This window comes from Besnoitia besnoiti, chromosome II, assembly GCF_002563875.1.
Source record: "Besnoitia besnoiti strain Bb-Ger1 chromosome II, whole genome shotgun sequence".
Lineage (NCBI taxonomy): Eukaryota > Apicomplexa > Conoidasida > Eucoccidiorida > Sarcocystidae > Besnoitia > Besnoitia besnoiti.
Window position 1 is genome coordinate 235,245 of NC_042357.1, and position 15,589 is coordinate 250,833.

Below are 15,589 nucleotides of genomic sequence, written 5' to 3' on the forward strand. Positions count from 1 at the left end.
CATAAGACACCCCAGTGACGAGCTCGTGCGGCAGCGAGGCGCCTACCTCTTCCATCTGTCTCTCCAGCAGAGCGGGAGAACCCTGTCAGGTGGACTGAGACGGTGCGACGGAAGAACTGAATTGGAGCGCACCTGGGGTCGCAGACGTTCCAAGTGCGATTTGAGTTGTTAATTTTGTGTCTTTGCGTCGGGGCTTGCACGCCGTTGTCTCCTTCTTGAGGGCGAAGGGCAATGCGCCTCGTGCTGGGCACCTAGCGCGAAAAGGAAATGCAGCTGTTGCCGATGCGTGATTTCGCGCGACCGCGTTTTCTCAACCAAAAAGTTGCCGCCTTCCTGAAGAAGTGGGAAGCGTTTTAGAAGCCTGTGGCGCTCCCGTCAACTCGACCGGTCGATGCGTTTCGCTCCTCTTTTCCTCGGTTTTGTTCCTTCCCTCCTTTCTGCCGGTCTGTCGTCCACCTCAGCACACCTGAGAAGGCCGGAGACAAACGGCTCAAATGTCATTCTCTGTTCTCTTTCGGCTGCGAAAGCCATTCCCGCGGCGCGGTTGCCGAGCGAACAGCGCCAGGGCCGTGCTCTCCGTGGCCTTTCTCAGGCGTGGATCGCTCAGCGTACCCTTGCTGCACGTCTCACTCTCTTTGACACGTGCGCCTGGGCACTAGTCAACGCACCGACGTTGATGGGCGGCTATCCTCGCGACCCTTCCACGACCCTTCCAGGTCTCGGCACACGACACTATGTGCACCGTAACGCGTGCGTCTTCTCGCTTCGAGACGCTTCTAGAGGTCGATGCGTGTGCAGACTGCGGGTGTTTCTGAGATTCGCGCCAAATGCGCGGGAGGAAGCCGCGCCTGCACTCCTCTCGGAGAATGCAGAAGGCGTTTTTGGTAGGATGGTTCGCTCGCCAGGTGCGAGACTGAGGTGTATGGACTCCCGGGAGCTTCCCGGCGAAACGCAGTTTTTCGCGGGCTTGAATGAAGGGGTGGAGCTGGCGTCTTTTGCCGTTCTTCCCAGCAACGCACCTCCCCACTGTCGCGGCGCACCGCTCTCCGCCCGCTCTTGCGCTCAATGAAGACCGAAACGTCTGCTACCCTACTGGCGCAAGAGGGGAATAATCCCGCGGAAACCCATTTTGTCTCCGAGACAGGCCGCCGGCTCTTCCCGAACTCCACACGTTGTTTGCAGGTGCCTGTTGCCTGTCAAGGTCGGGGCGTCCCACCGGGCGTCCTCCTGTCGTTCCCTCGTCGCGCCTAGGTCGGCTGCAACTGGCGACGCCTCCAAGGCTTCTTGGCGTAGCACATCTTGGCGACCGCGCAGGCGCCTTCGGCCTCTGCCGCCGCGAGCTGCCGCCTCTGCATCTCTCGCCTCTCCACGTCTCCCGACAGCGCCGCCGCTCGCGCTCCCCTTCCCCTCGTCGCCCTTCCACTCGTCTTCGTTTGGGCTTCTTGCTTGGGTCTTGTGCGCCTGCCTGTCTCTTTTTCGCTCGGCTGTGGGGCTGCCCGCGCGGCCGCTCGCCGTTCGACCCCGTGTGTCTCTCCACGCGACTCCAATGGCGCCTGCGTACCGGCCGCCGACCCAGAGTCCCTACACGCCCGTCTACGCCTCGCCGTTCCTCCCCGCGCCCGCGCCCGCCCTCCCTCCCGGCGCTCGACCACTTCCCAACTTCGCGACAACCTTCCCGCTGCCGTTCGCGCCGCCCCCCGCGGCCTTCTACTTCGTGCAGGACGCCCGCGGCGCCGTCGGCTTCGGCGGCCCCGGGGCTCCCAGCCCGGCGCCGCCCTTCGCGCCGCCCACGCCGTCCCACGTCTGTGCAGCTCCGGGCTTCGCCCCCGCAGCGGCCGCTTCGCCGGCGCAGCCGCGTCCTGCCGGGGGCGACGCCGAGAGGCGAGCGGAGAGGCCGCCGACGCCGCGCGCGTCGCAGGTCCTCGGCGCGCGGGCGCGGGTGCGGGTGCGGGCGCGGGAGGAGGATCGCCGGCGCGACGCCGCGCGTGGCGGCTGCGGCGGCCGCCGCAGCCGCCACGCGCCGCCTCGCAGTCCGCCGCGCTTCGCGCCCAGCCGCCACGGCGGCGAGGCGCCCTGCGGGGGCGGCCTGCTGCCGCTGCGGGGGCCGCCCGCCCGCAGCGAGGGGCGCCGCGAGTCCGACGAGCGACGTGGCGCGCGTGAGGAGGCGGTTGGGCGTGGCGAGCGAGGAGCAGGCCGCTGGTCGCCGAAGCGGACTGCGAGAGGGCCCGGCGGTGCAGACCGTCTGCATGCGCTCCGCTCGTTTTCCGCAGCGTCGTTGCGGCGTTCGCCTGCACGGCGTTGTCGGCAGCGAGCCTCGCCGCATCCGCGTGATGTTTCGACAGGCGTCTGGCGGGGGCGCGAGAGGCAGCCGTCTGTTTCGGCGCACCCGGAGGGGTCGCTGCAAGCGTCGTTCTCTTGCTGTCTTCTTCAGCCGCGCCCGGAGTCCTTGGCGTCGTCCGGCGAGTGGGTCGGCGCGCCGAGGCCGCCATTCCCCGGCGAGCACCCGGCGGTGCCTCGCGAACGCTTCGAGGTGGCGCCGGGGCTTTCGGCGTCCTCCACGCGGCTCGCCTCCCCGCTGGCGGCCGCGCCGTCCTGTCCATGGAGCGACCGCAGCCCCGGCGCGGAGAGTCTAGCCCAGGCGCTGTCGCCGACTGTGGCCGCGCGCGACGGCGCAGGGGGGCTGGGGCGTACCTGCGCCGCGTCGCTGCGGAGCCTCTCGTCGCTCTCCTCCTCGGTGATCTCCGAGGACGCCGCTGCTGCGGACGGCGGCGAGGCTCCGGACGAGATTGGGCTCCGCCTGCTGGGCGCCTCTCCCCTGCGATCGCCCGTCACGTCTTCCGCCTCGTCACGCGCGTCTTCGCCGCGCTCTTCGCCGTCCGCCTCCGTCGCCGAGGCGCCTGCCTATGCCTTTTCGACTCTCGCGTTCTCCGCTCCCTGCCTGGAGTCCTCGCCGTCGCCTGAAGGCCCTTCCGCCGCGTCGTCGCTCGTGCCGCCAGCCGAAGTGATTGTGTTGTCCGATGGCGAGGAGGGTCCTGCGGCTGCGGCGGAGAAGGACGCGCCCGCCCCGCCCTCGAGCCAGGGCGGAGAAGCAGACGACAAAGCCTCCCCCGCGGAGCCGCGGGGCGGTCCAGCGCCACGTGCCGCTGCGAGTCTGGAGAGGCGCACGCGCGCGCGCGACGACGACGCGGGCGCGCACTCGTCAGCCGAACGCCGGATCAGCCGCCGCGGCGGCGGCAGAGGATGCGAGAGAGAGTCGGCGACGTCGCTGTCCTCCCTGTCGCCCTCCGTGGAGACCGACTCTAGGCCGCCACGCAGGTCGCTCCGCGCCCTCCGTTCCTCCTCCTTCTCCTCCCGAAAGGCCCGCGAGGACGCCGTAGCACTGCCCACCGCGCCCGCGCCTTCCCCATCGTCGCCGTCGCCTCCTTTGCCGCGCTTTCCTGCGGCGTTTCTGGCGCGGGCGCTGCCGGCCGTCTCGCCGCTCGCTGAGGCGTCGCCGCCCCCGCGCGTGGGGTCGTTCGGGGCGCCTTCGCTGCCGCGCCTGGAGTCGTGGCAGACGTTTCGCGCGCTGCACGTCTCGAGGCCAGTGGAGGCGAAGCGCCGGCAGACGTTCTTCCGCGGCCGGCGCCCGCGCGACCTGAAGGTGGCGATCCTCGGCGCAGGCATGTCAGGCATCAGCGCCGCGCGCGAACTGCGCGACGCAGGGGTGAAGTCCGTCGTCGTCTACGAGGCGCGCAGCCGCGTCGGCGGCCGCTGCTGCAGCGCCTCCGTGGCGGCCGAGGCGCCCGCGCAGGGCCCCCCGGCGGAGACCCGAGTGGAACCCGGCGGCTGGGGCGGCGGCGGCGGGGGCGGCGACCGCCCCGAGGCGGGCCTGGCGGTGCAGGCTCCCCCCGCTCGACCACAGACTGCAGGCGCGCTGAAGGGCGAGCTGACCGTGGAAAGCGAAGAGCTAGACGCAGACAACGCAAGCGGAGCCGGCGCGGCCGCTGCCGCCGCGGCCTCGGCGGCGTCTGCGCCGGCGCGCGCGTCGTGGTCGCCCGCAGGAGCGGCGGCTGCGAGTTCGGCGGGCGCTCCAGCGGCGGCGCCCGTCGCGGCCGAGTCGGTCATCCCTGGTATTGATCTCGGCGCGTCCTGGATCCACGGAATCGACGGTAACCCGGTCTACGCGATCTGTCTGTCCCACGGGCTCCATCCCTTCGGCGCCGCGCGGGGCGGCGGCCTCGAGGAGCTGCCGCCGCCCCGCGCGGCGGGGACGGAGGCGGAGGCTGCGTCGCTCGCGCCGGCAGGCGCGGAGGCCCGCGCGGACGAGGAGGAGGAGGCGGAGGAAGTCCTCTTCGATGAGGCGACCGGCGAGCGCGTCGACGTCTGCGTCGACGCGTGGGCCTACGCAACCCACCAGCGCCACCAGAAGGAAGCAGATCTCTCGATGCGGCGCGAGGAAGAGCCACGCGGCGGCCGCGTGCTTCGCGGGGGGGCGCCGGACGCTTCGCACGCCGAGCAGCGCCGCCTCCTTCGTCTCTCTCTCGGCGAAGTCCTCAACGCCAAGATGCGGCAGGCCGTCCGCGAGCGCAGAGCCGCTCAGACAGCCCGCCAGAAGCGCGACGACTGTGCGGTGGAGGCGGGCGCGCCTAACAAAGAGGAAAGGGCCTTGCAGAAAGAGGACGAATCGGCCACTCAGAACGAAGAGGAAGGCGTCGCGCAGGAGGGCGACTCCGTCGAGAGCCGGCTGCTTCTCTGGCACTTGAACAACTTGGAGTACTCCGCCGGCGCTGACGTCGAAGACCTCTCCATGGTCTGCTGGGACCAGGTGCGAGCCAAACAAAAATCGGAGAGCTGTTTCCGCGGGCGCGAGGCGGACTGCAACGCGGGGGGGCGCCGTGCCCCTGACGCCGACTTCAGCCGCTGGGTCCCCAAACTCGTGCAGAGGCTGCTTTTTCGCTTCTGTTCAGTGCCCGTTGCACTCCGCTGCGGTGCCGGAGAGGAGGCGCCGTCGTTTCGTGTGTAGTGTCTGTAGAGGCGTGTGCGGGCTCCACTGGCGCGTCGGGAGGAGTGTGGTGTGGATGCGTTTCAAAGTTTTGGCGTCGGTTGTCTCGTGCTGTTCAGGACGATCTCACGGCCTTTCAGGGGCATCACGTGCTAATCTGGGAAGGCTACAAGGCCGCGGTAGAGGTTCTGACGCGAGACTTGGACATTCGCTTCCGACATGTCATTTCGAAGATATCCTACGACGACACCGGCGTCGTGCTGGCCTTCGAGAACGGCGATGTCTCTCCCCGATTCGATTTTTGCATCATCACGCTGCCTCTAGGTGCGCAGAGGCAAAACACGACGCGAGGAGACGCGCCCACGGAGCTGCAGAAGGCGCAGCACACAGAAGCAGAAGGCGCGCTCTTGATCGTTAGGGACGGGGTCGTTGCTGGGCTGCCCGTCCTTTCTTCCAGCCGCGGTCGTTGCGGGCGACTCTTCTTCTCGGGCGCCTTCTGGCGTGTGCGGTAGTCTCCCGTGTCGACTCGCCCCGCAGGGGCTGCTCCCCACGCGCCTTATCTGCTCTTTGGACAGCATCGCTAATGACTTTCGTCCCTTTCTTTCGACTGCGCAGGCGTCCTGAAGGCGTCGGTCCGCGCCTACGAGGAGAGCCTCGAGGCGCAGCCCTCGGCGGGCGCAGAGGCGCAGGCCGGCGCGGGGACTGGCGCCGCTGAAGAGGGACACTCTACCGAGGCGGAGACCGACGAATATAGCCGAGGCGCTGTGGAGCGCGGACGTGATGGAGCGATGGCTGCGGAGTCCGCCGAGGCGACAACGGCAGGTACGTGAAAACAGAAGGCCAAGGCGCAGAAAGGACCCGTTTGAAGCGAGGGTGATTTCGCTGGACTGGTGTCCTGCGAAATCGTGGTGCGTGCAGCGAGCCAGATGCGTTTGTGCTGCGCGGAAGACGACGCTCCCCCTCTTATTCCCTGCGCTGCGTATACGTTGCGGCGCGTTTTTTCTCAGACTCGAGGCGCGGCAACACACAGGCCGCGCCCGTGGCGTCAGCGGACCCGGCGCCCAACTCCTCCGCGCGTCCAGAGAGCCTCTCGCCGAGCGTCGCCTCCCCGACCGACTCTGCGGAGCGCCAGTTCTCCGACGACCCGGACGAAGGCCTCTCCTCTCCTCCCTCGGCTGCAATCTCAACTGCTGCATCGCCCGCGGCTGCATCGCCCGATGCTGCGTCGCGCGATGCAGCGTCTGCTTCCTCTGCTGCGTCGCCCTCTTCGATCAGGTCCGAGGCGGGCGCGGGCTGCGAGCAGGAAGTGGAAGACGGTGAGGCGCTCGAGGGGAGCCGCGAGACTGTGGGGAAGCAGAATGTGGGGTCCTGGCGGCCTCAGTGTCCGGAGGGGTCTCCACCCGACTCGGCGTCGTCCGTCTCGACTTCTGGCTCGCCTCCCGCGGCTTCGCTTTCGCCTCCTTACGCGCACTCCTCGGTTGGCTCGCTCTCGCCGCTGGCGGCTCACCCGACGGCCGAGGCCGCGCCCTCAGGGCTGCCTTTGGGTGCGGAGACGACGGGCGCAGAGGCGAGGGGCGCCGCCGAGCCGCGGAAGGCCGCAGGCGACGAAGGGCTCTACGACGCGCTGCACGACGTGCCAGTGAACTTCAAGCTGCCCGCCGATATTCTGCCGTTCCTCCTGCCCGCGGGCGCGCGCAGGAAAAAGAGGAAGAATGCGAGCTGCGAGGAAGGCCGCGTCGGACTGATGCCTGAGCGCGGCAGCGATGGCGGAGAAGAAGGAAGCAGAGCGATCTCGGCGGCCGACCAGACGCTCATGTGCGACGGAAAGAGCCTCGGCAAAGAGTTGAAGGCGGAGGCAATCGAGACACGGAAGAGCGGTGCCCATGGCAACGCGTTGCCTGGTCAGAGCGACGGCGACGCACACGAGTGTGAAAGGGTCACGTGCAGAGGAATCAAAACGGAGGACGCTGCAGAATCGGCGGAGCCACGGAGCGTGGCGAGTGCGTCTTCGTCTGCTGCATCGCGTCGTGGTTCCTCCTCGCCTTCGCCTTGCGTGCCTCCCCGCGCCACCTCGTCGCGCTCCGTCTGTGGGCCCAACTCGCCCGACTCGCCCGCCGCACCCCCCTGCACCGCGCCATCACCTTCATCTTTTTCTCCGTCGTCTTCGCCTTGCTCCCGTGCTTCGTCTGCTTCTGGCTGTTCGTCTGCTGTTTCGTATTCTACTTCTGCGGTCGCGGCTCTGTCGGGAGCGGCGCGGTGGCGCTGCCTGTCGGAGGCGCGCTGCGCGAGTTCGCGGGGTCTTGTGGCTTTCGAGCCGCCGCTGCCTGAGTGGAAGCGGGAGGCCGTGAAGCTGGTAGGCATGGGCAACATGAACAAAATCGCTCTCGTCTTTCGCACGCCCTTCTGGATTTACGAAGACGAAGAGGACTCCGAATCCGACGCAGCGACGCCAGAAGGCCCGCCGGCGGACGCGGGCGGCGACGCGCAGGCGGCGAGCCTCCCGCAGCGCGCCTGCGTAGAGCCAGCGGTCGAGCCCGCAGCGAGCGTGGGGGGGAACAGAGAGACGGCCACAGCGAGAGCCGACGCGGGCGGAGAGCGTGAGGGACGCGAGGCCGCAGAGGACGAGGCAGGCGGGGCGGCGGAGGTCGACGCCAGACCCTGCGCCGGCAGAGACTCGCCAGAGGCCAGCCAGCAGACGCCAATCCCAAGCGCGCCTGCAGCGGGAGCACGGAGCAATGGAATCGAGAAGTGCGAGGAAGAGGACGACAAAAAGTCCCTAGACGATCCCACAGAGGCGTGCACACTTCTTCTGAATGCGAAGGAAGATCGTGGGGAAGGCAGCCGCGCCGAAAACCAGACACAATCAAACGGCGAGCCGGAAGGCGTCGACCATGCCCGGGGCGACTCGGGTGGAGGGCCGGACTCCACTGCCTCGTCTCTCCACGCGCCCCTGCCTGCAGCTTCGACGGGTGTCTGTCCTGCGTTGACCTCGGCGTCGCCGCCTTCGCCCTGTCACGCTTCTTCGCCTTCGCTGTTTTCGATTTACTCTCAGTCAGGCTCGGATGCGTCGGGCGTGCCTCCGCCGCTGTCGCCGCACTCGCCCACGGCCTCGCCGCCGCAGGCAGAGACCTCCACTCTCTTTTTCTCGGCTTCCTCGTCTGCCTTGCAGGCGCCGGCGTGCCCAGCCCTCGCCGCAGATCCTCCCCCCGCCCTGCCGGTGCCCTCTTCCTCGCTCGCTGCAGAGGCCGCCCCTCGCGCCGCCGCAGCTGCCTCTGCGGCGGACTGTGGAGCCTCGTCTGCAGGCGCCTTTTCGCCGACCTTTTCGGTTTCCTCTTCGTGCCTGAGGCCGCAGACACGCCTCGCCCTGAGGCGGTCGGAGCACCTCAAGAGCGGCATCGGCGGTGGCGGGCGCGGCGCCGAGCGCGGCGGCGGCCGCAGCGGCCGGGGCCGCCGCGAGGAGCGCGCAGAGAGCGCGCGGGAGAAGTCGGGAAAAGTCGAAAAAAATGCGCAGACACTCGCCGACGGAGGCGGCGACCGCGGCAGCAGTGCGGCGAAGGAAAAGGGGAGAAAGATGCGCGGGCGAGGCACAGCGGCGGGCGCCGCAGCGACCTTTAGAGAGGGTTCATGTCTGGACGCAAGTCGCGACGGAAATGTGGAAAGCGGGAAGAAGAAAAGGAGAGCACCCATCCCCAGACAGAGAGGATGGGCCTCGAAGGAAAAAGGGCGCTACGCGCAACTCGTCTACCTCCACCCGAAGCCGATCATCCTCGTGCTGGTGAGCCAGCCAACACATGCGGAAGAAAACATGCTGAGACCGGCGTGCGAGGAGGCCTTCGGCGGCCCGCAGGCGTCATCAGGAGTCCGCTATACGACTGATCGCTCGCCCATAGAGGCCGCTGGGTAACCGGGCGTATATCTATCTATCTATCTATATCTATCTATCTATATATATATATATATGAATATTTATATTATATGTTCAAAAATATATTGGTTTATATGCGTATAGATATACGGATCTTCTTATACAGGGCTTGTGCAGTCTGGGCGGTCCTGCGAGCGCAGCGTCATGAGTACGTGCCTACCGATACCTATTCCTTGTTTATATACGTATGTATTGTGCATGTATGTATGTATGTACTTGTAGTCTACAGAGTAAATATATATATATATATATATATATATATGCATCTGTTTTTTGTCTTTTTGGGTTTAGGTTCCTGGCGCCTTTTCGTTTCTGTCGGAGAAGCAGCCGAAGGAGGCGCTAGTTGCCGAGGCGCTGCGCGTGTTGATAAAAATTCATCGCGGCCGTATCGAGGCGCCAGTCAAGGCCTTCGTCTCGCGGTGGGGGAGCGACCCCTTCGCCAGAGGCAGCTACTCCTACCTGCCGCCGGGCACGACGGGTGAGGAAATAAAATAATAAGGAAGCAGAAAAAATCCAGCGGGACGCCACCACACCTCCGAGCAACTACGGACGCGGGGAGGCGAATAAGAGTCTCAAGGAACAGCGCGGAACGTGCGGACATTTGCTTTGCGAGAGAGCGAGCGCCGCACCGGACAAGCCGAGAGTCCCTCGGCATCCTGGCAGCTCTTGTGTCTGCGTTAGTCGATCTGGGCTGCGGGCTGCGTGGCGCATGCGGCAGGCCGGCCGCCACGAAACGCGAGATAGCGAGCTAGCGCAGAGATGAAAAACACGTGATCCGTCTGCGAAAAGGCAAGCGGCAGCTGTTCTGAGGAGCAGAATGAGCGAGAGAGGCAGAGCGAGCAAGAGGGAGGGAATCATCAAACCCACACACGACGTTGCTTCTGTGTTTGTTTCAGGACGCGATTTTGACCTTCTCTCGTACCCTGTGCATCACCGGCTTCTCTTTGCCGGCGAGCACACCATCCGACCCTATCCGAGCACCGTCCACGGTGAGCTTTTCTTCCGCGCCTTCATGTTCGTGTCTCTTTTGCACCTCCTCGGGCTGCGTCCCTCGTCTTTGAGTTTGTTATCTCGCTCCTGTGGCGGGCGCCAGCCCCTCGTCCTGCGCTCGTCTTCGCTTTCTGGGGCGGCTCGTCGGCTTGGAGGAGGGATGGCGAGTGAGCACAGTCGGCTTGTCTGACCAGCGCGCCGGTCTTCGTGTGTCGCGCGTTCAACTCTTTGTCCTGCTCCACCGATAGCAAGGAGCCTTTGAGTCGTAGGATTCGCCGGACGACGATTCGCGGGATTGCCGCAGGGGGACGGGGAGGACGGAATTTCAGGAGTGCTTTTCTAATTATATTTCTTTGATGTGGGTCTGCAGGCGCGTGTCTGAGTGGGCGGCGCGAAGCCACGCGCATCTTGGACTGGGTGACCGGCTTGGCGGAGAAGCACGCACTCCTCAAGGTGAGCGCGAGCAAGGCACAAACGAAACGGCCGAAAACGCAAAGAGTCAAAGCCGTCAACGAAGCACACTCCAACATACTGGTGAAAACCCGTCGCCCTCCGCCTTGGCGTTTGTCGCTTCATTCCGGTTTTCTGGCTCTTTCGCCCGCGGTCGCCTTTGGCTGTTTCGCTGCGCGTCCGTGCTTGTGGGTATCCACAGTCATGCGCGGCCTCAGCCCCTTTGTTTGTGGGCGACTTGATCCATGCTTCGCTTCGCCCTTGCGCTGTGCTGGCCTCGACTGCTTAAGACAGCTAAACATGTTGGGTGCCCCGTGGGGTTGAGGGTTTAGGGTTAGCTGCCGGAGGGCTTGCGGCTTCCGCCTCGATGATTTGCGCCCTTCTTGCGCGCGTGTGTTCTTCCGCAGTGGTTTCAAAACGTCGAAGAAGGCCTATGGTTCTCGGTCGACCTGAACGAGATGGACGCCGCCGCCGGCTACTTCGAGGACTGCCTCGAGGGCCCCACTGCCGGGTGAGCCTCTAACGCCCACCCCTCTTCCTCCCTTATCTAACAGGGGCGCGAAGAGCAGACAACGACGCACAGAAGGCGCCCGCTTGAAAAGGAAAGTTAAACCCCCTCTATTTCTGTTGCCGTCTGCTGGCTGCGTAGGGTTGCGCTGCCATCTCCCTTCGCGGTCGTTGCTGCCTGGAGCGGTTTCGTCTCGCGCCCGACTTGCCCGACTTTCTCGCGTCTTCACCCTCTCTGCCCCTGCACTGCTGTGCATCCAGAGACACAAGTAACACGCGCAACCACCTATATACGTCCCTATATATGTGTATATATTCATACATATACAACTGCATACACCCAATATATGTATATATATGTACATATATGTGGATATACATGTATGTATATATATATATATATATATATATATATATATATATATATATATATATATATATATATATATATATATATATGTATATGTGGTGCGGTTCCTTGCAGCGAGAGAGACCAGTGGTTCGCTGCCGGGGTGCGCTGCGCGTTTTGCGGGGAGCCACAGACTTTCCAGCGGCCGTTCATCGGCTGCGTGTCGCTGCCAGTGCCTCGCGGCGCGCCGGCGTCTGGGGAGGGGCGAACTGGGGGGGCGGAGCTCGCGTTGCGCTTCGCCGCGCACGAAGACTGCTGTTACCACACGCCAGGCGTCGTGAGCGACAACGAAGGCAGCCGCTGGTTCAACGTGGGGCGCGCCCTCCTCGTCGCCGGCGCGCGGCTCTGCGCCTGCTGCCGCCAACCGGGCGCCAACATCCCCTGCGCCGCGCACGACTGCGACCGCGCCGTCCACCTGCCCTGTGCCCAGCGATGCCTCAACTGGCCTCGGTACAGCCAGTGAGTCCTCGAACGTGAACTAGAGTGTACGCATATATATGTGTATGTATATGCGTTTGTGTATTAACATACGTTTTTCTACCTATATATCATCATATATATGTGTATACGTTTGCTTGTATCCATACATTGCTGAAGGGAGATATATATATCTATATGTACATGTATATATGTCTTTCGGCGCATCCGCGCGGTCAGGCAAGGGGCCGCTCGCGCGGGAGCGACCTCGAGATGCAGACCTGCTGCGAGCGCCGACAGGTCGTCAGAGGCCTCCTCCCAGGGCGCGTGAGCCGCGTTGGGCCTCTTGCGCGCATTTGTGCGTGCAGAGTCGAGCCGGTCTACCCGCTCTTCTGCCCAGCGCACCAGCATCTGCTTCCGCGACGGCGGGCGGCGAAGCAGAGGCGCGTCTTGCCCTCCTGTGCTGGAGCGGCTGCGGCTCTCGCAGCGACCGCCTGTGACGGCGAGGCGGAGGAGCGACCCAGGCAGAGCGTCACAGCCGCGGGTGCGCGCGCGTCAACCCCCCTGGCCGCGGCTGCGGCGGTCGTGTCGCCCCGCGGGGACCCGGCGCGGAAGAAGGAGGATCGCCGCGCGGCGGAGGCGCGGCGCAGCGAGGACGAACGTCGGCAGGCTGAGGCGCGCAGGACCCGGGAGCGCGTCGAGATCGCGACGAGCTCGTCCGTGTCGCTGGCGGCGTCGCTCTCGCTGGCCTCGGGGCTCCGCTCCCTCTGGACGCTGCCGCCGCGTGCCAGCCAAGAGCGCGGGCGGAAGGCGCAGCCCCCGGTGCCCCGGGAGACGCCCCCCGCGGGAGCGCAGGACGACGTGCTCATCATCATCTCCGACGACGACGACGACACATCGGAGAACGTCAAGTGGCTCATGCGCGCACCTCACCGAAAGGAGTCCAGTGACCGCTCGCTTGGCTTCCGCGAGTTCGACTGCGCGGCCGCGCTGTCGTCCTCTTCGCTCTCCTCGGCCTCGCTGCTGTCCTCTCTCTCTGCCTCGCTGGCCTCGTTCGCGTCTTCGAGGAAGCGCGTGCGCTCGCTGTCGCCGCCGGTCGGCGCCTTCGGCACCAAAGGGGCGACGCTGCCTGCCGCGAGTCCCCCCGCGGCGCGGTCCGCCCCTGCGCGGCCCTTCCCGCTGATGCCTCTCGAGGGGCGGGACCCGCGGAGCCTGTCGGTCTTGGAGGCGCGGAAGAACTTCACCTTCGAGCTGCACAGACTCTTCGGGCGCCTGCAGCGCGCGGCTGGCGCCCTACGCGAGCCGAGCGGGGTCGCGCGGAAGCGCCCGCGAAGCGGCTGCGAGGAGACAAACGACAAAGAAAAGACGGCGACTGGGCACTAGAGCGGGCTGCACATAGCGAGCGGATTATGGCGACAATCAACGCGCCTCCCTACGGCGGCCTCACTGTGCGTCAAGACGCGAAAAAGATGTTTATGAGGAGCGCGAAGGGGAGGCGGAGGGTGGCCTGAGCTCGTCTCAGACGTGCGCTGGAGTGTCCGTCCCACGCGGCTGGGGGGGCAGTTGACCGTGCTGCGTGCCTCAGGCGCTGGCAGCTGTCTGAATTCTTCAACAAGATATTTGATGGAAGCGAAGACGCGTGCGCCTCTCATTCAGCATGCGTCTGGACATGTGCGTGTCTGTGTAAGAGCTATCATTCCTTCGCTCACCTAGTCGCAGCCGCGTACGAGGGCTGTGGGCAGATGCAGTCCACAGGTGCGGCGCCGCGTGTTTTTTTTGTCTCCCTTGGGCTGTTTTTTTTCTCTGAGGCAGAGTCCGCAACGGCGGAGCTCGGGGCCGCAGGAACACCCTCGAGGGACAGGGGAGGAGAGTTGTTTTTTGGGTGCAAGGTGCAGGCCTCAGAGAGGTCCACAGGCGAGGAGAGCTTTTTTTTGTTCTGCGTGAAGGGGAGAGCGCTGCGCGCCCGTCGCTGGACGGCTGCCCCTCCCCCTGGGCTCTCGCAGGCGCCCAGCCAGCAACCAGACTCAAGCAGAAGCGAACCACAGAGACAGCGAATGTGTGACTTAGACAGAGACACGCCGTGAGGCTCTGGCAGCGCCTGCACGCCCCCCCTACCCCCTACCCCCTACCCCCCGCCTCCTGCTCCGTGCGCTCTCCTCGGTCCAGCTGCGCTGGGAGACTTTTGTCTGGCGCTCGCGGCCGGCGCGTGTTCCGCCGCAGGATTGTCTCTTCTGAAAGCGCGCCCCCCCCTCTCCCCCCCCCCGCATCTGCTTCAGTTCTTCCTGACCTCCGCTCATTTCTCGAGGCTGCATCTGTACAGAAACTGGTCCCAGCTCTCCGTCTAGGTGCGGCGCCGAATGTGCCGCGATGCAGGGACCTGTGTGTATTCATTTATCGCGGAGAGGTACTGCCGCGTGTATGCACCCTAGAATATATGTACCTTTTCATACACATATATATGTATTTAAATATAGGTGCTCCGGCCCTGCACAAAACCGCGCTCAGCCTGCATGCGGCGCGCCACTCCACAGGCAGAGATGCGCCTCGCCTTCGGATTCGTCCTGCATAGCGCCTTCGCCAGGGAATGATGCGCATGCGCTTGCATTTCTGGGGCCTCTGTGCTGCCGTCTCTCCCTCATTGTCAAAACCCGTCTGCAGCCTTTTTCTGCTGCCGCGTCCGATTTCTCGCGCGTGGCAGTCGGCACGGAGGTCGATGGCAGTTTTTGAGACAGATGTCGCCTAGCTGTGATTGTCAGATCCTCTCTCACCTCACCATTCTGCCTTCAATCATCGCGGAGCGCGGGCTTCTCTAGGGTCGCACAGCACGCTGGGAGGCATAGCTACTACACACAGAGGGAGCTGCGACGACCTTGTCGCCGCCATGACTCGATACCAGTCGAAATGACACTCGGGCCTTTGCCCACTTCATTACAGGCATGCAGTGGCTGACAGATCACATCTTAAACTAGACTCCAAGTCACAAGAAGCTTCAGGTGGAAGAGCTAGCTCACCGAGAGATGAAAGCGTGATGCGCAGCGCAGACGCGAGTCTGTCTACAGGGCGGGAGTGAAGCAGCCATGTGGATCGGCTCAAATGTGCAAGGCCGCCGTCTCCGAAGATACAGCAGCCTGACACCCCACGGCAGAAATAACAGGCCGCGGTCGTCACGTAATACGACTATGTTAGTCTCTCGACGCTATTCTTCACCTCATCGCTTCGAAATACATCTGCGCATGTCAACCTGTGTTCTGCTTTGCCTGTATCGCTTCTCGGATGCGTAAATGTACATATCTATGCGCATCCGTACAGACCGTAACGACGCAACTCTGCAATCGCCGTGACTGCCTTAAGGAAGTTGTCGTTCGCAAGTGTGCTCAATCTGCGTCCTGGGTAGTTCACGCCTGTCGGAATAGACACTTATTGGTGTTCCAAGGGTGCACTGATGAACTAGCACGTGCCGTCTCCACTTGGTAGAATTTGCAGCTGGCGGCTGGGGTCTTAGCAACAATTGACAGCGATCTGCGTGCTTGGCTACGCACGTGTTTCCGTTCTTCTACGGATGGTGGAAGGCTCTGAGGGGCTCCCGAGCTGCCACGAGGGGCGTCGAACTCAGTGTCGTGCTGGGCATCGCATTTGTCTGCCTATAAGCAGGCTCCTCTGGTTGAGGAGACTCTCTCCGCATCGACAACGCAGGCATCGCTGCGGGCTGAGTGCTCGAACCCCAGAGGCCCTTCTACGGGGTCTGCCGGGGGCTGCAGGACTCTGCCATATCCGCGAATGCGCTCGCCTGCACAGGGACGCGCTTTTCGCTAGACGACAGGAATGAAGAAAAGGCAAGAAAAAGAAATTGAGCGGGATTCCAGTGGTGCGGCGCCACCGCAAAACTCCAAAGAGTGGGGAGCAGCTGAAT

At 64.5% G+C, this 15,589-nt stretch overlaps 1 protein-coding gene across 1 annotated transcript; it reads left to right on the forward strand.

The window, feature by feature from the left end:
* Positions 1 to 1,546: 1,546 nt before the first annotated feature.
* BESB_033640 (uncharacterized protein) lies at positions 1,547 to 13,062 on the forward strand (the record flags this gene model as incomplete). Its single annotated transcript, XM_029361950.1, has 10 exons — positions 1,547 to 4,804; positions 5,101 to 5,305; positions 5,597 to 5,803; positions 5,989 to 8,756; positions 9,198 to 9,384; positions 9,803 to 9,895; positions 10,267 to 10,349; positions 10,754 to 10,857; positions 11,338 to 11,721; positions 12,048 to 13,062. The coding sequence occupies 10 exons, from the start codon at positions 1,547 to 1,549 to the stop codon at positions 13,060 to 13,062; spliced, it is 8,304 nt and encodes a 2,767-aa protein (XP_029220915.1).
* Positions 13,063 to 15,589: the final 2,527 nt, after the last annotated feature.